Source organism: Polypterus senegalus, chromosome 17 (assembly GCF_016835505.1).
Source record: "Polypterus senegalus isolate Bchr_013 chromosome 17, ASM1683550v1, whole genome shotgun sequence".
NCBI lineage: Eukaryota > Metazoa > Chordata > Cladistia > Polypteriformes > Polypteridae > Polypterus > Polypterus senegalus.
Window position 1 is genome coordinate 30,465,303 of NC_053170.1, and position 22,236 is coordinate 30,487,538.

Below are 22,236 nucleotides of genomic sequence, written 5' to 3' on the forward strand. Positions count from 1 at the left end.
TTTAATAACATGATTTAATTCCTATCATCATGAAAATGATATCACGTATTCATCTCAGTATTTAAATTATTCAGAGAGCTGTAATATCACGAATGAAATGGATTCTGTGTCCTGTCAGAGGAAGAGAAAGCCCGGAAGCACGTAGTGATTCACACACATTTAATGTGCTATTTACTTATGATGGGATTTGAGAGTCTAGTAAATTAAACGATTTTAAGATGAAGTTTATGATGTTCTACTTTAATGACAAAATAAACTACGTGATTAAAGTGGAAATTTCGAGATTAAAGTTGACATTTCGTGCTTTTTTCCACTGTGTGCCTATTTTTTTTTTTTTTGTCTGTACCCTAATAAGCTTCTTTTTTATTTCGGGCACTGTGCTACTTTGTGAAGTTGAGCTTTCGAGTTTCTCCGACACTCTGTCACTTGATCAACTTCCTTTTGTTGATTATATCACTGTTTAAACCAACAAATAGAAGAATTTCGGCGAATACCAAGTGGAGGCAAGGAAAAACGTACTATTTTCCCCTGTGCTTTTTCCATTGTCTTTTTACAGAAGGCTGAGCTTAAGGGCTATTTATATTGATTTGCATATTCAAAGAGGCGTATTTCTGGGAGGAGTTGGAGTGAGACAGTAGCATCCTGGAAAAGCTACCTTCCCCCAATCTTCCATCTCAGGGGCATCCCAGCCGGGATGAGCTGCCAGCTGTCCGCCACTATATATATATGGAATATGTTCATCCATCCATTATCCAGGGTACCCTAACTACAGAGCCACAGGGGTCTGCTGGAGCCAATCCCAGCCAATACAGGGCACGAGGCTGGAATCAAACCCCTGATAGGGCGCCAACCCACCGCAGGGTGCACACAAAAACACACCCACACACCAACCAACACCAGGGCCAATTTAGAATCGCCAATACAACTAACCTGAATGTCTTTGGACTGTGGGAGGAAACTAGAGCACCCAGAGGAAACCCACGCAGACATGGGGAGAACATGTAAACTCCACGCAGGGAGGACCCAAGAAGCGAACCCGGGTCTCCTAATTGTGAGGCAGCAGCACTACCCACTGCGACACCATGCCACCCGAAATATGTTCATGGAACATGATATCATTAAGAATTCATTTAGTATTTTAGAGATTTTTAATGCTTCCTAATCTTAGTGATAAGCTTTGAGTCAAGGATAGTAGACAGGATGCTGTCTACATACAGTAGTTAGTGTGCCAGTGCACTGTTTGCCCTCTAGGGGGCTGTCACACATGTGTGAGTAAGAGGCAGCTAAAGGGTAGGAATAATTGTAATAAAACATCCAACCAGAGGGCGGCGGAGTGTGCTGACTGATTGTCTCAGTCCCCTACTGACTTTTCCTGGGAAATCCTGCAAGGTTCCGGCACCTCAGAAGACATCACTTCTGGTGTGGGGCCCTTTGCTGATGTCACTTCCGGTCCAGACATCATCACTTCCGATTCCAGCCGCTTTGATGATGTCACTTCCTATATGGGCCTTTAAAGCCTCCATCTTTGTCTCTTGTAATCAGTTCTGTTTTAGACTTAGTCTTGTGAATATCTCTGTGAAAATTTACTTCAATTGCAGCCAGGATAAATTATACGAGTGGCTGCCCCAAACCTTAATGATATCTGGCGTGATTCATTGTGACAGGGCATACATCTCTACAAACCCTAACCTAATACAACAACCTAGGAAGAGCGACAAAGCAGATCTTGCAGATCTTGATTAATTTTAGGCTTAATGGCTTAATGACAGTAGAAGGGCCATTAAATTCTAAATTAAAAAAATTACTAGACATCCAGTGAAATTAGTATCTACGGACACTGTGAATATGAACAAGTGGAGACAAAAATGCATGCCTTTCTTGACCCAAGCACTGAAATATCAAGGACAAGTTCCATACATGTTTTGTGTATCCCACTTGATAATTCTCTTTTATTCATCATATATTTATGCTACCAGCAAATTTGAAGTATCCAATGAGCCTACCAAGCAAATCATTGGAATGTGGAGGAAAGCATGAACTGACATGCACACAATACAAAGACAGTGAACAGGCCCAATTTTGTGAGTTGTGAGCAAGCAGAGCAAACTACTGTTCCGGAATACCACTGGTATATTACAGACCGAATTAAAAAAGAAATAACTGAAAATACTCCGAATATTAAACTAACAATGCAGTTTGTGTATACTGGCCACAGAATGAATAATAGCAAGTTGATTCTCCTTACTCCTGATAGAAGAAACGAATGCCTTCTTATCAGCACTGCTACAGTTTATATTTGTACAATTGCTATTATTAATATGTTATGGCCACAATTATTACAATTCCATAACAAGCTGTTTTCAAATCAGAATTTGAACATTTCTTAACACTTACCTCACTGGTCTACAAAATGATTTGTTAATGATTAGTGTAAATAAGGGTGTAGTGGTGCCTCGGAGACTAAGGTTCTGCACTGGTATCTGGAAGGTTGCCAGTTCGAGTCCCGTTCTTGCCAGAAGAGATCCTACTCTGTTCGGCCCTCAACCTGAAAATTGCTCCAGGGGCGCTGTACAATGGCTGACCCTGTGCTCTGACCACTAGAGTTCATGTGAAACGAAATTTTCCCCTCAGGGATTAATAAAGTATTTCAAATAAAAAAAATCTATAGATGAGAAACACCGAGTGGTATCATACTTTCCAGAAAAATAAAGGTCGATGGTATGGAAATTTCTTTATTATAGCAACTTTGTGGTGTAGAATGTGTGAAATAAGCTGTTGTGTTTAAGTTTTTCGTGTTATGGGCATAGTTATGTGTTAATGGCGGCAGAGTGATTTTAGCTTCCGCCCTAATCCAAGATGTACTTATTTATTTTAACATACAAGGGTTTCCTGATTGGAAGATAAACCATTGGAAACCATGATTTACCATTCTCTGCCTTTTCCTCTAACATTTATGGCACTTTTGATTAATCATAAAGGCTACATTGTCCTTCATTTTGTGGTAAAGCAGTTTCCAGCTTCTAATTCAGGAAATACCATTGAGTCCTGACATTCATTTAGACAATTAAAAGCATACCTGCTGAAAAGGGCATGAAAGCATCTTTCTTGACAAACTTGCCATCGGCCTCCAGGAAGTGAGCAGGGTTAAACTCAAACGGGGTGGCCCACTGGGTCTTGTCAAAGAGAACCGAGGAGAGGAGTGGAATCACTTTTGTGCCCTGAGTAGAAAGACAAATAAAACCAATCGTCACATACTGTATGTGGTATCTGGAGAGCAGTGACTACTCTGGGTGAGATCTGTAAATACAGAAAAACTTTCACACATTTAGTAAACCATAGGCTGCATATGTTATCTTATGATAGTAAATACTTAAAATACTATTTTAACAGACTGAAACATTTTCATCAATTTTTAGTTTTCATTGTAATTACTTTATTCTTAAGCGTGTTCATCTTTTTTTGTTTTCAATTTTGTAATACACTTTTTCAAGTGATTTTTATGCTTACCTAATGTTTTGGATAGGTTGTTGTTAAAACCTCGGACTTTAGCAATTATTTTTTTCTATGAGTAATGTCACACACGTGCACATGGGAAACAGCTAAAGGGCCTAAATAATAGAAATTCTATGCCAGACCAGGGGGTGGCGGATTGTGCTAACTACTGTATCTCTCTCAGTCTCTTGCAGACCATTCCCGGGAAATCCCGCTTGATTCCGGCACCACTGATGACATCACTTTCAGCTCTGGCGCCAACGATGACGTCACTTCTGGTCACGAATACGTCACTTCCGTTTCCGGGGCCAGTGATGTCATTTCCCCTACTCTTGCTTAAAATGGCCAGTCAGTTCTGTTTTGGACTCTGTTCTATACACATTGCACTTATTTCAAATCAACTTTTTGCAGCCAGATGGGTGGCTGCCCCAAACCTTTATGATGACTCATTCTTATGAAAGTAGTTATTGAGCATTTTCCATTTTGGCACTTAAAATTCTTATTTTAGTTACACTAAAATTAATATCATTTTATATAGTTGTTAGGTTTTAGTGCAACAAGAGTGTCAAACTTTATAAAATTATCTGAAGTAATAACCATGTGAACAGAAGGGTACGTGAAGATCAGTTTTCAGCAGGGTGATAATGGCATTTCCAAACTATCATATTAATACAGAACGTAACAGATTAATGGCAGAACTAAAGTTAATCATCACGCAACAGTTCAAGAAATGAGGTAGCTTATTAGCATTGTTAGCATATGAATTGGGTCAAATGTACTGTTTGGGGAAGACCTACTCAAGAGAAAGTGGAGTGCAAACAGAGCGTTCAAGAATGGCAAAAACCTTAAAGCAGACATGGATTTAGTTTGGTGAGGAGCATTCATTCTAAAGCAACGTTCAAACATTTTTCCATTCTGGAAAGACAACACAGCAGTGGCTTATATATGATGAATGATGCATCTATCATTGACAGGTCTGCTGAGTCTGTAGATGGAATAAACTGATGTTTCACTTAAAAGTGGTGGTGCAGAAAGTGAAGAGAAATGGAGACAAGTGGAGTGTTCCTGTGTTTCTGACCATATTGTTCGATACATACTGTAATCCCAGAGCAACAACAACTAATTCGATCACAAACTTTAATGAAATTGCATCTTACAAATGGCTGTTGTGACTTTACACTCTTTAAACCCAGGACATTCCTGGCTTTTACTAGAATTCATAATAAGAAGTAGCAGTGTATGGTGGAGTACACATTTTGGACAGGGTGAAAATAGTGCCAGGACTTCATTTCCAGTAGAGCTCATCCACACATTCAAAGTACTACAAAGTTCCTGGGGTGGCCTGTATTTGTAAAACTGGTATGGCGTCTATGAAAATAGAAACATCATAACACTGATAGGAGAGCAACGTGATCACTTGCAGAGTATGACTCAGTAAGGGTAAGTAGTATTATGCGACAGAAACAGCTACCGTTAGTGTCTAAATGATTAAATGGTGACTTAGTTTATGAACTTGTGTCCATCTTATTAACTACAAGTCAGGAACCATTCCTGGAGGTAATGTGAGCCTGCTGCAGAAGATAACATACCTACAATTATATATTTAATTTCTTTCTTCAATCAATCAATCAATCAATCAATCAATCAACATTTATTTATATAGCACATATTCATACAAAAAAATGTAGCTCAAAGTGCTTTACAAAATGAATAGAAAAATAGAAGACACAATAAAAAATAAACATAAGTCAACATTAATTAACATAGAGACATTAATTAACATAGACTTATTCAAGTCCAATGAAGCTGTTTCAGGTTATAAAGTAAAGTACTAATCTTCCCTCTGTAATTCCATTAACCATCAAAATGAAATACCTCAAAATAGTCATTTCCAGCTCAATATATTATTTTGTAGGTTCAAATTCTAGATTTGTTCTCAAAATTACAAAATTGTCTCTGTCCAACTGCTCTGAATGATCACAATCATTTTGGTCTTGTTTAGCTGTTATTGAAATGAATATTGCTCCTCACATACTGTAAAGTTCATCAGATCTATGACTAGGACTACTGGGTACATATTAAATCTCTCGTCTCACAGTTTCTATCGAGTTACAGGAGACCTTATATTAAATATTACATTTTTCTCCATGATGGACCTAACAGGGCCTATCTATTCCAGATATGGAGGTTTATCATCATGCCTCTATTCCCTAGCGACGTTAGGACTAGATCTCCTCTCCTGCACTTTCATTTTCTTGGTGTCTTATTGACATAAATCTGGTTGCCCCCAGCAATTGTATGCTCTTCCTTTGGCTTTTTTAAAACTAAAGCCCTTCCTTTCTATGTTGGGCCCTCTTATTCCATACACTGTAAAAGTTTGAGATGCGGGTCACAAAGCTTTGGGCACAGCTCCCCTCTGGCACACCACACTTCAATTTTTCATAATGATGCCCTCTGAATTGGAGGGCACCCCATTTCTTTTTCTGCCTGGGCTGATCAGGGAGTTTAAATTCTTGGTTATATTTTCAGTGGCATGGGGCTACGTACATCTCAGTCTTGAAATTTGAGTTTCTCTCTTTCTTCTGTCTCTTTTTACTTCTAACTTCAGTTTATGTCAGTTCTTGGGACTTGTGGAGTCACCCTCTCATAGGTTTTGTCTTTCCCTTTCCCCTTCTTAAAAGTCCATCTCCTGACTTCATGTTGAGCTATTCAAAAACTCTGAGATCTTGTGCTGTCCTGGTTAAGATTTAAGATTTGAAATTAAGGAAAAAAAAATAAGATTAGCACCATTTAGTGGTGTAGTTCAGTATTACTTAGGGAACCGCCTGTCTTAGGGCAATGATGTCAATAAGCAGAACCTCAGAGAGTAGCAACAAATGAAGAGCCCTTGCTTGTCTCACTTCTTGTGCTTTAAATGTTCAGTTTGGCTTTTGAAGGCATTGTCGATATGGAGAAATATTTTATAGATGTTTATTTCTTTATATTAATGCACATTTGTGAGTCTGTTAAGTATTTAAAGTTATTTAGTAAAGTATTTTTAAAGAAGGCAGCACGGTGGCGCAGTGGTAGAGCTGCTGCCTCGCAGTTAGGAGACCTGGGTTTGCTTCCTGGGTCCACCCTGCATGGAGTTTGCATGTTCTCCCCGTGTCTGCGTGCGTTTCCTCCCACAGTCCAAAGACATGCAGGTTAGGTGAATTGGCGATTCTAAATTGGCCTGTGTGTGTGTCCTGCGGTGGGTTGGCACCCTGCCTGGGATTGGTCCCTGTGTTGGCTGGGATTGGCTCCAGCAGACCCCCAAGACCCTGTGTTTGGATTCAGCGGGTTGGAAAATGGATGGATGGATTTTTAAAGTAAAAAGTTCTAGCATCTTACTGTTGTTATCAGAGTTTTCAAAGCCGTAAAAAAGTACTTATGAGCGTACCTTTTTCATACATTCTTATCAGGTTTGCCAGAGTATGCACAGATAATGTTTGCCATTCATTTGAATGTTATTTTTTATATATATTTATAAAGAATAAGTTAACAGAGCAAGATGCAGAGGACAGGAAGATAATGGAAAAAGATGATCCACTGTGGCAACCCCTAGCGGGAGCAGCCAAAAGAAGAAGAAGATTTGTAAAGAATAAGTAATTCTGCCATTAAGTTTATTGTGTGAGTTTGTATGTAAGGATTTCTCACATTATTATGTTTACGATTTACTTGTAGTTGTATCCTATTCCAATTGGTTTCAGTAAAGAAAGCAAACTGGAAATTCTTGTCTGCATGGTCATTAGAAAGGACTGTTGACTCATGGAGGGTGCTTGAGGCAGAGGGTAGGACAGATCTAATTTTTCTTTTTTCAGGTTTTGGCCTAAGGCTGAATATTTTTTGCAACAAATTCAGTTTTCTGGAAAGCACACAAAGCAATGGTTTTACAAATAAATCAACATAAAATATTTACTTATGACAAATGTCACTGTGTTTTATGTTCCATATTATTGTGCGAAGGCAACTGGCCACCACATAGCTGTGTTTGTGCAGCTGGCCGCTGACAGCTGCCCGCACCTGGTGGCAGCTGCGGGCAGCTACCTTGACACACAACAGCTGTCTCAGTCTGCAGCAACAGATGCCTGAAACCGCAGCTCCAGTGTAACATATTCTGCAAGCAGCATCCTGCTAGCAAAGAAAGTCGAACTATAACGTAACAGCAAATTGTCGATGTTTACAGCTGATTTCCACCCTCTACACCTGGATGTCGACTAATGTCAAGCCCTATGTGTTGACATAAGTCGACACCTGCCCTGAACGAATTAAGACCCATCCCTTTAAATTCAATATGGCAATGAGACCAAAAATCCAAATTATCAGCACACCCAATTACAAATCATTCATCAATTAATATCACCTCTCACAAGTGCTTTCTCTTCATCCTTTCTGTCAATCTGACCAATTCTCTCTACAAAGATTGCTTTTTCTCCTGTAAATATATATCTAGTTTTGGGCCTTTTTTTGCTCACTCTTATCTCCTTCCAGCAGAAAATCTTTTCATTGGGCACTTTAGCCGTCTAACTAGCCCTTGCATCTTGCTGAAGAGAGACTGATTCTTTATCCCTGAGTCTGTGGAATTCCTCCTTTTACAAAGTTTTGCTTCTTGAATTAACAGTCACAAGAATCAATGGAGCTTCAAAAAAATAATCAGAATATTGCATCAGGAATAAGATCACCTCATAGCACCATCTAGATTATGTAGATCTTGATATGGCTGCGTTCACAGGGTTCTGAGAGGAAGGTGGGATTTGGCTTGATTTTTTCTTCTTTTGGTTTGGGTATTTTACTTATCAAAAACTGTTTCTGTAATTTGTATATTCTACTTTTTATCTTTACAATAAAAAAAAAACAGATCACAAAAATTTTTATATTAAATTTCTAAGATATGCATCCGCCTGAACCATCTGGGGGTACACAAATGTGAATAGCAATAAATATGACAGGCTGACAGAGATGGGAGTAGATTCATACCTGGTAGCATGGATCATGGACTATCTTAAAGACAGACCTCAGTATGTGCGTCTCGGGAACTGCAGGTCTGACATTGTGGTCAGCAACACAGGAGCGCCGCAGGGGACTGTACTTTCTCTGGCCCTGTTCAGCCTATATACATCGGACTTCCAATACAACTCGGAGTCCTGCCACGTGCAAACGTTTCCAGATGACACTGCTATCGTGGGCTGCATCAGGAGTGGGCAGGAGGAGGAGTATAGGAACCTAATCAAGGACTTTGTTAAATGGTGTGACTCAAACCACCTACAACTGAACACCAGCAAAACCAAGGAGCTGGTGGTGGATTTTAGGAGGCCCAGGCCCCTCATGGACCCCATGATTATCAGAGGTGACTGTGTGCGGAGGGTGCAGACATATAAATACCTGGGAGTGCAGCTGGATGATAAATTGGACTGGTCTGCCAATACTGATGCTCTGTGTAAGAAAGGACAGAGCCGACTATACTTCCTTAGAAGACTGATGACCTTCAACATCTGCAATAAGATGCTGCAGATGTTCTATCAGACGGTTGTGGAGAGCACACTCTTCTACACGGTGGTGTGCTGGGGAGGCAGCCTAAAGAAGAGGGATGCCTCACGCCTGGACAAAGTGGTGAGGAAGGCAAACTATGTTGTAGACACGGAGCTGGACAGTTTGACATCCATGGCAGAGCGACGGGCGCTGAGCAGGCTCCTGTCAATAATGGAAAATCCACTGCATCCACTGAACAGGATCATCACCAGACAGAGGAGCAGCTTCAGCGACAGACTGCTGTCATTGCCGTCCTGCTCCACTGACAGACTGAGGAGATCGTTCCTCCCCCACACTATGCGACTCTTCAATTCCACCCAGGGAGGTAAACGTTAATATTATACAAAATTATTGTCTGTCTGTTATACCTTCATTGTTATCACTCTTTAATTTAATATTGTTCTTTGTCAGTATGCTGCTGCTGGAGTATGTGAAGTTCTCCTTGGGATTAATTAACTATCTATCTATCTATTGTGGAGGACTGCCAGCTTCGTGCTCCGGCCCTCACCCCCAGGCCGCCAGGAGGAGCACTCCCGACAGCAGGATTGTGCCCCAAGTTCCAGCAGGGCCTCATGGACTATGTAGTGTTTATACACAGCCCTGCTGGATACCTTGGGGGCCACCGGGAGTCGCTGTAGGGGCGCTCTTATGTGCCTTATAACCCGGGAGTACGTCACGGTCACGTGACAGGAAGAAATGACGTGCTCCCGGGTTAAAGAAAAGGACTGTTTACCCTGACCCGGAAGGAATAAGGAACTGTGGATTGATTGGGCAGGAACACCTCTGGGTCAGGGTGTATAAAAAGATTGTGGGGAAGCCCTGACACTGAGCTGAGCTGGGAGGTAGAGGGGCAAAGTGTCTGGGCGAGGAGGAGAGAATATCTGTGTTGTTTATTTAATCTATGAGTAGTGTGCAGGGTGCTTTGTGCAAATTATTGTTAATTAATAAAAAAGTCTTGGACTTTTATCCAGTGTTTGGAGTCGTACCTGAGGGTCAGAGAGGTGGAGAAGAGCCTCTCTATCACACTATCTATCTATAATTATTTTCAGTATTGTTTGCCAAACAATTCTCACATTAAAGTGCTAGATGGTGCATGCATAAATGGTCAGGGAGATGCATTAATTTACAACTTGTTTGACATGGGGACCAGATTCTCTATATAAATATGTGAATAAGTGGCAAATGTTGCTTAAGTACCACTGATAAATGACACCTAAATTATTATGAATACCAAATTATCTTTTAAAATGCCAAAAGGACTACACTGATCAGAGAGACTGCAGAGCACTGCAGCTGCTGGCTGACCTTGGGGATTTTGTATCCTTGGAAGGTTGTATCCCATGAGGTCTGATGTAACAGGTTCAGCGGCACCACGTCTCCAAACCGCTGGATCTCATGAAGAACAGCGTTTGTGTAGGGCATGTTCTTCTTATCTTCGTACTGTGGACAGCGCTCATTTCCAATTACATTTTCTATTTCTTGCTGTACTTTTGCTGAAAGATAAAAGCTCACACTTTTAGGGCAAACATTTTTATAGAGAAAAGTGCAAGTAATGCATGCAGTATCTAATAAAATAACTGTGAAGTTAGATTTGAAACAATATCCACAAAATATTGCAGAATTTTCAAGTGAAACGCAAAGTTAGTACTGTGGTGCATGCAATTTCATTTTAAGCTTAAGGCGGTGATTGAATGCAAGACCATTACTGTGATTTACTCATCAGTGACTCCTGCTTGCTGAATTGAAGAATGCAATACGATGGTTGCTAGCGTGAAAGGACAGAGTGGCAAATAGTTTTAGATGATAGCCCGTGCAAGGTGATAACATCATTGACAAACTGTGTTACAGTGAACAATTGAACATTAGAAAGTAGTGAACTTACCGTGTCATAGTTTCTTGATTTCCCATTTTTCATCATCTCTGGCAAGTATGTCTCTCGAGTGTGACTGAGAATCTGAGACCCGAATGTGAAGATTTTTCACTGTAATTGTTTATTGCAGTCAGAACTGTGAGTTCTTCTTAATGACTGTGTGGAATAAATTACCTTTTTATATCTGCATCTTCCATCTTTATTGACTTTATTTGGGTCCCAGTTGGTACCAAACTATTAACAGAGCACTGTGACTAATAAGATTCTTTAATACCAACTGTGCAAATGAACAGCTTGATAAAAAGTAGCATATGAAGTACTGAAATCACATATGTGGGTAGAACTGACCAATCTTTAGATCTGGATTTTCAGTAAACTTCTTAGGTAAGTGCATCACTTGAAATATTCCAAGAGCAAATTAAAGGATATTAATATTTTATAATTATTTACAGGGCTAAACAGTGGTTCAGCTGCCTCGTACCTCCAGATCCCTGGCTAAGCTGTGTCTGCAAAGGTGTAGACTGTTACTTCAGTTGTCCTTCTATATTCCAAAGACATGTTAGGCTAATTAGCAAAGATAAACTGACTCAGGGAAGCATGTTAGATTTTTACTGTGTGTTGTGGTGTGAAATTTTGTATATACGTTGATAAATATTTTGTATTTCTTTATTTGTAACTTAGACAAAGTAATGCAGTTTTAGTATTTCATTGGTGAGAAGCTTTTATGTTTACAGAACCCAGTCTTTAGGATTTACTGAGGAATTTTATGACAGAGTTGGGAGAAGTGCCTCAAACTGGTTTCTCTGCAGAACAGGAAGGATACCTAGTTGGAAAGCTTCAGTTTATCAGATGGTCTTGGATGGTGGTGTGAAAAAGCAGTGTGTGGGATGGAGGATCAGACCAGCTTTGGCAAGAGGGGCTGTGTCTGGACTGAGAGTCTAACAACCATAAACAAAGCAACTACCAACCCCCACAGGAAAGCCAGTCTAGCTAGCTGGCAAGCATCAGCTCAACAAATGGCTTTGGAGGAGGTGGGAAAGGTATTGTGTGCCCCCATTGGTCTCAAGCATGGCTGTTTGAGATTGGTGTGAATCAGAAGCCATTCTGTAGCATGACACCCTATTGATGTAAGGATTTGGACAAAGAATGTTTAAATTTGCTTGCTTTATCCCTTCCCCTCTCTCTGTCACCATCACGATGAAGGAGCATCTTATACACCATGGACTAAAAAGAACACCACACTGAGAAGCTCAGCTCAGCAGCCATATTGATACAGGCATGTGGCCTGTTCTGAAGAAAGCTGACTAAAATGATGACTTAACTAGAGACATTTTAAGTAACTAACAAGTCCGTGTGCCACCTGAAATTACACATCAGCATTTATCAGGTTGTATGGTTGCCAATATTCACTTGTGGTTTGCTTATTGTTATCATTTTATAAATATTATCAATAATACATTATTTAAAAGTTGTAATGTAACTCCTGCTTGTCTTTAACTCTGTGTAATTGCCTGAGGTTATAGATGTAGAAGGGAAGGTGGGGAGAAGCTACAAAGTACAATACCTTATAAACAGTGGGATTTGAGGCATTCTGACAAAGGCTACCCAATAAAGAATACAAAAAGGGAGAAGAAGAGTAATATAGAACTCTACCAAGACAGAATACTGCTTAACAGGTTAGGGTTCAAATCCATGCCCAAGAATTGTTTGTATGATTTTTGTATCTTCTCCATGTGGGTATTATCCAGGTACAGTAGAACCTCGGTTCACGACTGTAATTCATTCCAAAACTCTGGTTGCAACCCGATTTGGTCGTGAACCGAAGTAATTTCCAACGTAGGATTGTATGTAAATACAATTAATCCGTTCCAGACCGTATGAGCTGTATGTAAATATATCTTTTTTAAAGATTTTTAAGCACAAAAATAGTTAATTATACCATCGAATGCACAGTGTAATAGTAAACTAAATGTAAAAACATTGAATAACACTGAGAAAACCTTGAACAGAGAAAACTAACATTGCAAGAGTTCACGCTATAGCCTTACGAAGCGCTCACTGTAAACACTTTTTAATTTGAGTTTTAAGCACAGGGAAAAAAATGAACATTTGAAAAATCCATAATTTATACAAAAACTAACCATAAACAACCAAGAAAACTAACCTTGCAGTCAAGTTCTGGCATGAAGGAAGTGAGGCGGAACTGGGTGGAGAGGAGATTACAGTTTTGAGGTAAAGTCCCTCTGCATGAGAACAATGTACTGTGGAGAGACTGAACACGTGTGTAAATCACTGGCGTGTACGAACGTCAAGGGAAACGAAATAGAGCACAAAGAGTTCACAGCGAATGTACAGGGAGAGAATGAACACGTGTGGAAATCATCGGCACATACGAACCGTAAGGGAAATTAGCTTGTTCATCACCCAAGTATGTGGTCGTCAACAGATGCAAAAGTTTGGCCAACTTTTTGGTCATAACCCAATTTGTACATGTTTTGAGACGTTCGTGACCCGAGGTTCCACTGTATGTAGGTTACCTCCAATTCAAAAATAATCTCTGTTAGCTTGACAAATAACGTTTAACTGGCCCTGGTCAATCCTGTGTCTGCTCTATGATAGACTGGTGCATTAATAGTTGCTTCCTAATTTCCACACCATGGCTTTGAGGTAAACTTTGGAAGGTTGCCACCTTACTTATCTGTCTAGACCACTGGTTCCCAAATTCGGTCCCACTGTGGCTGCAGGTTTTTGTTCCAACCAGCTTCAGTTTTTCATTGGACTCCTAGCCTAATTAAGTGAGTCATTATTTCCCAGTTTCTGTGTTTTGGAGTCAAAGTAGAAATTACAAATTAAGTATGGTAGATTTTTATTAAAATGTAATAAGCAGTTATATGGGGAATATGTAGTTTTTTTAAGTCATTAACAGTATTTTCAACCTAAGTTTTATTCTGCCTTTCCAGGAGTTCTGGTTATTTAATTGATTACTCACTAATTGGTGGGTCTGACACTGAAGCTGTTGCAGCTTTCATCATCCTGGGTGTCTGCTATGCTGGTTGCTAATTGTCACTGTTAGGGGTAAATGAAGGGAGCAAGCTACACAGGAAAAGGGGAAAATAAATGGAAAATAACAAAAGAGAGTTAAGCATTCATAACTTTAGAAAAAAATAGAAATATTTCTAAATGTCTTATAAATGTAAAAGTCATACTGTTGTGTTTTTCTGAATGCAGAATAAGAGAAGAGTAAAAAAGACCAGCGAATTAAATGAGATCAGTTGTTATCGATTATTGTCACCGATTGTGAAATCTGGTTGGAACCAAAATCTGCAGCCACAGTGGGTTCCCAGGACCACGTTTGGGAACCACTGGTCAAGACTGTCATGTGCTCTCAGGGAGGTAAATACCAAATCAGGGCGGAGTGGTGGCTCTGAGGCTAAGGATCTGCGCTGGTGTCCCGAAGGTTGCCGGTTTGAATCCCTGTCACTGCCAAAAGAGATCCTACTCTACTGGGCCCTTGAGCAAGGCTCTTAACTTTCAATTGCTCCAGGGGCGCTGTACAATGGCTGACCCTGTGCTCTGACCCCAAGGGGTATGTGAAAACTGACAAATTCCTAATACAAGAAATTGTATAAGGCAAAATAAAGAACAAAAAAAAATCGTTACATTATGTGTAATAATACTAAGACTTACCCTGAATGTCAGGATATCTCATCATCAAGAGCAATCCCCAAGCCAGAGTAATTGCAATAGTCTCTATTCCAGCAGCATATAGATTTACTGCAACAACTTCAAAATTCCTTTCATTAAAGTAGGTGTCCTGCGAAAGACCATAAACCTGTTTACTGTTGCTTTTGATAATCTAATATCATAAAATCCTTTGAGAAGTTAATTAAGAAACAGCTACTAAACAAAATCCAAAGTTATGTGGACCCTTTCTAATCAGCATGCAGAGCAAATACAGGGGTAGAGGAGGCCACAGCAACACTTCTCAATATACAGTACTGTTTGAGCATTTGGAAAGATCACAAAACCATACAAGACTGGCTTTTATAGATATTTTAATACAATCCAGCCCCACATTTAGTTGATAAACTCATCAGTTTCATATGGAACCTAACCTAGTATTGTGTATTTTGGACTTTTTAACCAACAAAACACAAAGAGTGACTGTTAATGGCTGCCTAAATGATAGCCTGGTATAAAACACCAGGACTAGCATTGTGTTTTTTTTTTAACTTATATAAAACATTTCATTTTAGAGCACAATTTTGACTTTGAAAAAAAAATTTGACTTGAAAAATACCAAACTTATACTTCTTTAAAGGGGAGACAGTGGATATAGTAGAGCACTACAAATAACTAGGGACAATGATTGATGGCAGGCTAAACTTTGACCTTAACAAAGAAAACATTTGTAAGAAATGGCTTTCTTAGGTTTATGTTACATTACATGACTTTTCATGTGATTTTCAGGCATAGCCTCCATTCACATAATCTTAAACAGTTGGAAGCAGTCAGTAGCACACCCCCGAGGTTTGATTTCCTCTATGGCTGGAATGGTGGGTTCTTTGCATGTGAAAGTTGAGAACCAATGAGCTCTCAGCTGGCAGAACAATGCATAGAATGTAGCAATAAGAAATAAACCCAAGCGCGGTTTGAACCTTACAAACAGAAGAGATGTTCATCTGTCTAATTCAGTGTGTTTTATGTACTAAAACAGAATGGAAAAAAGAGATGAGAATGCGTCTAACTGCACTACAGCTAATAACTCTTCATACAGTGACGGTGCAACACCAAGTCTGTCAGGTAGCACTGGGGCTGTGGACCTCACAATCAGAAGATAAGCTTGTCTGCCTGATGTTTCATGCATCCTAAAATAATATATAAGATTACATTCTCAAATCCATTAATTCAGTTTAATGTTGTGAATGGGTGGAGGAAAATGATTCTGAATATGAATCTCACCCAGCAGCACTGGGCGAATTGCAAAACTCAACCCTGGATGGCACACTCAAGCATGGCATGGCTTTCTTATCTATATGGGTCAATTTTGATTCACCACTCAAAGCAACGTAAACATGTTGGAGATGTTTTTTAAGAATGTAGGACATACAAAGAACAGGAAAATGTGCTAACTTCACATACAGAGTTACATGGTTCATTAGTAAATAGCACTGACAACTGTGCCTCCATGTTGACCTTTCTTGTAAACAAATTTATATTAAATGAAACACACTTTTGCATCCTTCATTGTCACCATGTTGACAAGGCTGTAGTTCATGTGAAATGAGAGGAATGGATACAATCTTACTTCATGGGGGGATCTTTTTACTGTTGGAGGTACATGTGTAATCTTCAATTGTCAAGCTGAAAAAATGGTGTCCGTCATAGAATAAATTGTGAGTTTTCTGAGCCACATTTGAATGATTGATGTAGATGAGAAATTTCAATATTGATGACTTTGGTCTACATTGATTTCCATGAGATCCATGGCATATCTCTGTTACTGGGGAAGCATCATGCAGTGAAACAAATATAACTTCTTCTAAAAAATTAAATTATTTTAACACTTTTGTCATTCTCCATTATTATTCTTTCTCAATTAGTTCAGCACTGACAGCAATGACACAATCTAGTACTACAGCATTTTAATCTGTTATTTTTATAATCTTTAATATTGTACTGATGAAATCCAAACTTGTTCTAAAAGCTCTGCTGAACTGAACAGTGCTTAGTGACTAGGTGGTTCTCTACGGGTTTCTTCACATGTTCAAAGAGAGCTGTGATCTAATAAAATGTTCTGGTTGTCTCCTTTCAGAGGGTTTTTTTATTATTATTATTGATATGGGGACTTCAGCATGTTTTTATAACTCCAGGCAGCAACATGAGTAATCACAGGGGGAGTAGAAGTTTTAGTTATGTTATCAGTGAGCTTTCATGAGGGTGAAGTTACAAAATAGACTTCTGCCGCTACCATGAGCAACTACCTGCCACAACATCTTCTATGTTTGTTGGTATTCATTGTTGTTTACTAATGTTTGATAACTTTTTTTTGGTAATATGAATAACAGAAGTTGTGAGGCTTGGTATTCACCTGCAGGCAACTGCTAGACCTGCACCCTTTGTCTCCAAAAGCACCAAAGCTAATTGCCAGACTGCCAGCAGAACTACTGTGTAGATGCCAAGGAAAGAGTACAGGAGCCCGGCTCCATAATAAGAGGAGAAGGTATAGACCCTACCTGACTTCTGTTGTCATAGGCAATGTAAGATCACTGGTGAGTAAAATGAATGAGCTCTCAGCACTGATCAGGAGTTAAAGGGAATACAAACTCAGCAGTCTCATCTGTTTCGAGGAGACGTGGCTTTGAGCTTCTGACCTTCTGAAACTCTGGACCATGTGTTTACAGTGGATGGATTTAAAATTGCATGGGCTGGCAGAATCAGAAGCAAAAATGGTATAAAGAAAGTAGGTGGACTTGCTTTTCTTGTAAAATTGCCCTTGGTATTAGTAAAGTATATCTAAGCTAAAGAAAAATAGAAATGTAAAAAAACAGGTGGACCCATGGGGGATGTTCAAGCAAAACTAAGGGTCACATGGTTATTACTATAAAATAACATCTTGTTAGGTATTTTTCAGCAAACAAAAAAAAAATAGTTAATTAATTAAGAAAAGAGTACTTCCAGAATTCCACTGTAAAATTTTCCAATTCAAGGATTGAGCATATTTCTTTTCCTTCCAACAAAATGTAATACTAAATATTGATTGAGCCTTAATGGGACATTCTCCATCTAAAAACAATATTTTAATTGTTTATAGAGTTTAAAATTGAATATAAAAGTGTTTTAAACCTGGAAAACAAAATAAACCTTAGTAAAGAAAGGAATATGGAAAAGAAATAATGAAACTGAATAAACAGTAAGTAAACAGGAAAAAATTGTAAAAATTACAAGAAGAAGAACCCAAAAGAAAACCGTAAAACAAATGCCAAATTTCAAGGACAAATTGCCAAATTCTAACCAAGAATACAAAATATAATATGCTCTAAAGGAGTGCAAACCTTACAACAGGAACTGATCCAAAGGCAGAAGCAACCAGGGTGAAAACAACATGGCTGTGGCTGCAGATGTCTTAAATAGCCCTCGGGTAACTTTGTTCTTAATGAGTACCTGAGGGCTGAAATTTAATTAAAGGCCATAACTCTAACACAATTAAGCTACTGAAATAAATTAAATAACAAACAAAAGATAAAAGATTATTTGTAAGCTTGAAAGGTAAATACATACTAATGAATAGTTGCAAACAAAATGAAACATTAAACACAAAGGCAAACAGGCAAAAACAATTAACAAAGAAAAAGAAAACAAATTAGAATGCAAAGACAGAGGGTTTTTCAAAAAGTGTTGGATTCTGTTACCTCCATCTGCTGTTTGAGCAAGAAGGCATCTGTGAAACTCCTCAAGTCATTCTTGTCCACTTTATCTTTGTGATCATAATAAGCAATATTAAAGTATTTTCTAAAATCATTTACATTTTCAGCAGCACGTTTGAGGTCTGACAAGAGAAATCCCAGGAATGGAAACATGTTGTAAAGCTGAAAATAAGTGAGATGTGAACAAGAAGGTAAAAGAAACTTAACAGATCTTTAGTAATCGTGGACTATTTCTTTATATGTATCTATATACTCATGTCTCCAATATGCTTTGGTTAATAAAAACCATTAGTTTTGGGTTTGGCATTATTATTCAAGGCTAAAATGGATCATATCATAACAAATGTCACATATTAATTTGCCTGCCTAGTTTTTACCAAGATACATTAAATCCCTATTAAACATTGTTATCTATACAATAAAACAAATTTAAATATCTCCAAAAGATTTAGATATTTTTAAATTAAAAAACAGAACTCTTGTCAGCCACATAAAAAAGTTAAACATGTAAAAAGTCATCATACATGATATAGAAATTCCTTCAGCAGAGCTGAGAAATCGCCAAATGTCTGGCCTTGCGCATTTTGATAACTCACCTGCAGCTGTGGACTGCCAAGAAATCTGCGGTATTCGTCTAAGTGCTTTTGTAATCTGTGCAAATCAGAATCTTTATAATCGAACTGCCTTCCAAGAACAATGACGGAAATGATGTTGGAGGTTGAAAATTTTAAGATGCTATCTGGACTAAATGCTTGGCCTGTTCGGGGGAATAAAGGGGATAACTCATGTAAAATAAAGTCAATGCTTTGACATTACTTGAAAGGTGAAATTTCCAGAACTAAAACTTGTTCTAACAGGTTTTACATAGCACATTTGTTTTTGTAATATCAGACACATTCTCTTGGAGTATGTTTGTGCTATTTTTCCAAAAAAACAGAACAAAAATAAAAACCAGAAGGAGCCTTTAATCATTCCTATCAGCTCCTACTCATTCCAGAGCTTGCAGGTCCCTACATGAATATCACTAGAAAAAGAAGGTTCCTCTTTCATTCAAGCAAAGCCTAAAACAAAAGTTCCTTATCATTTCCTCCCCAGCTGGGGTTCAAATTCTTGTTTAATATCCGTTTTGTTAAATGGTGATATTTTTTCTATCTTAATGTTGTTATTTACTTACTTCTGTGCATCTACTGCAAGTAGCTTTTGTTACGTGCCTTGTGTTTTGTGGGTGCTTCTCCAAGAGGTGTGACCACCTGGCCATCACTGCTGCAAGTCCTACAAGGGTGAGGATTTCCCACAGTTTCTAGTCATTCATTTGAATGCACTAGGGAATCTGCGAATGTGTCTATGTGTTTCAACAACAACATTTATTTATATATCACATTTTCATACAACAGTGTAACTCAGTGCTTTTCAAGATGACAACGAGCAAAGAGAAAGTTACAAGAAAAGAAAAACAATTATGATTAGGCAATAAAATTAAAGAATCAGTAACAACAAAACAAGGTATGGTCAAGTGGCCAGGAGGACAGACAAAACAAAAAAAAACTTCCAGTTAGCCTGAAGAAGAAAAACTAACTCTGCAAGGGTTCCAAGGCTAAAAGACCACCCAGTCCCCACTGGGCATTCTACCTAACATAAATGTTCTTAAATCAGTCCCCTTTGTTTTCATGCTTCACATGATAGGATTCTGTTGGTCTTGTGGACAGCTGGGGCTTCAACACAGGGGGCAGCATGGTGCCTTGATCAGGTAGTGGTGGCACAGAGCACCATCATAGAAGAACCGGAAAAGACAGCAGAGAATAGTGGAGATTAGAACAGATTGCAGATCCCTGAAAAATATAATAATTCTATACCCATATAGTCTATTGGGAATAGAAATAAAATATAAGTACAAAAAAGCCAAATTAAAATATTGGGTTTTTAGACGTTTTTTTACAGTGTTCCATAGTATTAGCCTGGTAAATTTATATTGGTAAGGTACTCCAGATTTTAGGTGGATGACAGGAAAAGGTTGCCTCACCACGTCTTTTAAACTTGGTACTTTGAATTATAAGCAGACCTCCATTCAAAGGTCTAAGGTTACAACTTGGAGAGTAGGGGGATAGGCATTCCAAAATATAGGACAGAGCAAGATCACTTAACGCTTCATAAACCATTAGTAGTATTACAAAGTCAATTCTGAACAACACAGGTAACCGATGTAACGACACTGAAACTAGCGAGATGTCTTCAAATTTTCTTTTCCTAGTTATGATTCTGGCAGCAGAATTCTGCACTAATTGCAACCAATTGATGCCTTTCTTAGGTAGTCCTGTTAGGAATGATTTACAGTAATTTAGTCGACTAAAACAAAAGCATGAACTAATTTTTCAGCATCTTGTAAAGTTATAAGAGATCTAACTTTTGCTATATTCCTTAAGTGATAAAATGCAGTTTTGTAATCTGGTTAATATGTGATTTAAAGTTTGGTCAAAGTCAATAATCACCCCTTAATTCTTTACCTCCACCTTGACTTTTTAACATAAGAGATCAAATTTTATTTCTAATATCCTCACTATACTCATGTTTACTAATCACTAAGATTTCTGTTTTCTCCTTATGTAGTTTGAAAAAGTTACTACTCATCCATTTGGAAATTACTACTAAGATATTGGATTAGAGAGCCAAGAGCATCAGGGTCATCAGGTGCTATCAATAAATGAAGCTGTGTGTCATCTGCATAGCTGTGGTAGCTCACCTTATGCTTTGAGATAATCCGAACTAATTGAAGCATATAGATTGAAATCACCACCTCTAACAAAGATTTTTATACATGTTATGTAAGACTGAAACCAATTTAAGATGCTGCCAGAGAGGGCCACCCATTGTCTAAGGTGATTTTTAAGAATACTGTGGTCTATGGTGACAAATGCCACACTCAAGTCTTAGAGAACAAGAAAAGAGATAGCCTCAGCCTGCATTAACCTGCAGATCAATTACTATTTTAACCAGTGCAGTTTCTGCATTATGGTTTGTTCTAAAATCTGATTGAAACTGATTAAGAATAGAATATTTAATTAAATAATCATTGAGCTGCTTAATAATGGCCTTTTCTAGAATTTCACTTAAGAAAGGCAGGTTAGAAATTTGTCTATAGTTGTCAAAGACAGAGGAGTTGAGATTATTTTTCTTGAGCAGACGTTTAACAACTGCAGTTTTAAAGCAGTTAGGGACGACCCCCGTATCTAATGAGGACTTCACTATGTCAGGTACATTATCAATAAGGACCCTGGAGACTTCTTTGAAAAAGCCTATTGGTACTGCAGCGTCAAGGATGCCATTCTACATAGTTTGGGTTGATCTATTCCTGTAAAAGAATGTCACTCACTTAAAAGGGCATGCTAGGGGTCAATTGGATTAATTTTGGGGGATGTACTATATTATTTCTAATGTCACTTATTTTGTGTTTATGACATACTGAAAAAGCCTCACAAGTTTCACTAGTAGTTTTTAGGAGGCATTCCATTGAGTGAGCTGAAAATAAAACTCTTGGATTACCTGCATTATCATTTATAATTTTAGACAATATTTTCTCTAAAATCATAAATGATGTCTCTGCTTGTGCTTATTGTGTTTTCTTTGGGATTTTTGACATTCTGATCTGTTTTTTGATCTTGCCATGGATTACTGTACTAGAGCTTTGTTTGCCTTGTATTGCCTTTTTAGCCTGTTTGTGTTCCACAGAGCTTCATGTTATTTCAGATCATTTTCTTTAAGAATAAATCTTTTATTTTATAATAGATTCTATATGGCGCTCTTTGTTACTAGCCTGTTTATTGACGGGATTTCCCCCTTTTTGGAACTGATCAGGACTTATCTACTTTGGATCTCACAAGCAGCACACATGTACTGATGTTT

At 38.4% G+C, this 22,236-nt stretch overlaps 1 protein-coding gene across 3 annotated transcripts in view; it reads right to left on the minus strand.

Moving 5' to 3' along the window:
* LOC120517491 (cytochrome P450 2K1-like) overlaps positions 1-22,236 on the minus strand; it is a 65,266-nt gene that overhangs the window by 2,197 nt on the left and 40,833 nt on the right. For all 3 annotated transcript variants that reach the window (XM_039739847.1, XM_039739846.1, XM_039739845.1), the window contains exons 4-8: positions 18,936-19,096; positions 18,325-18,501; positions 14,600-14,726; positions 10,348-10,535; positions 3,077-3,218 (exon numbers count right to left, since the gene is read on the minus strand). In XM_039739847.1, coding sequence (XP_039595781.1) covers positions 3,077-3,218; positions 10,348-10,535; positions 14,600-14,726; positions 18,325-18,501; positions 18,936-19,096 — 795 coding nt within the window. The remainder of the gene's footprint in view (positions 1-3,076; positions 3,219-10,347; positions 10,536-14,599; positions 14,727-18,324; positions 18,502-18,935; positions 19,097-22,236) is intronic.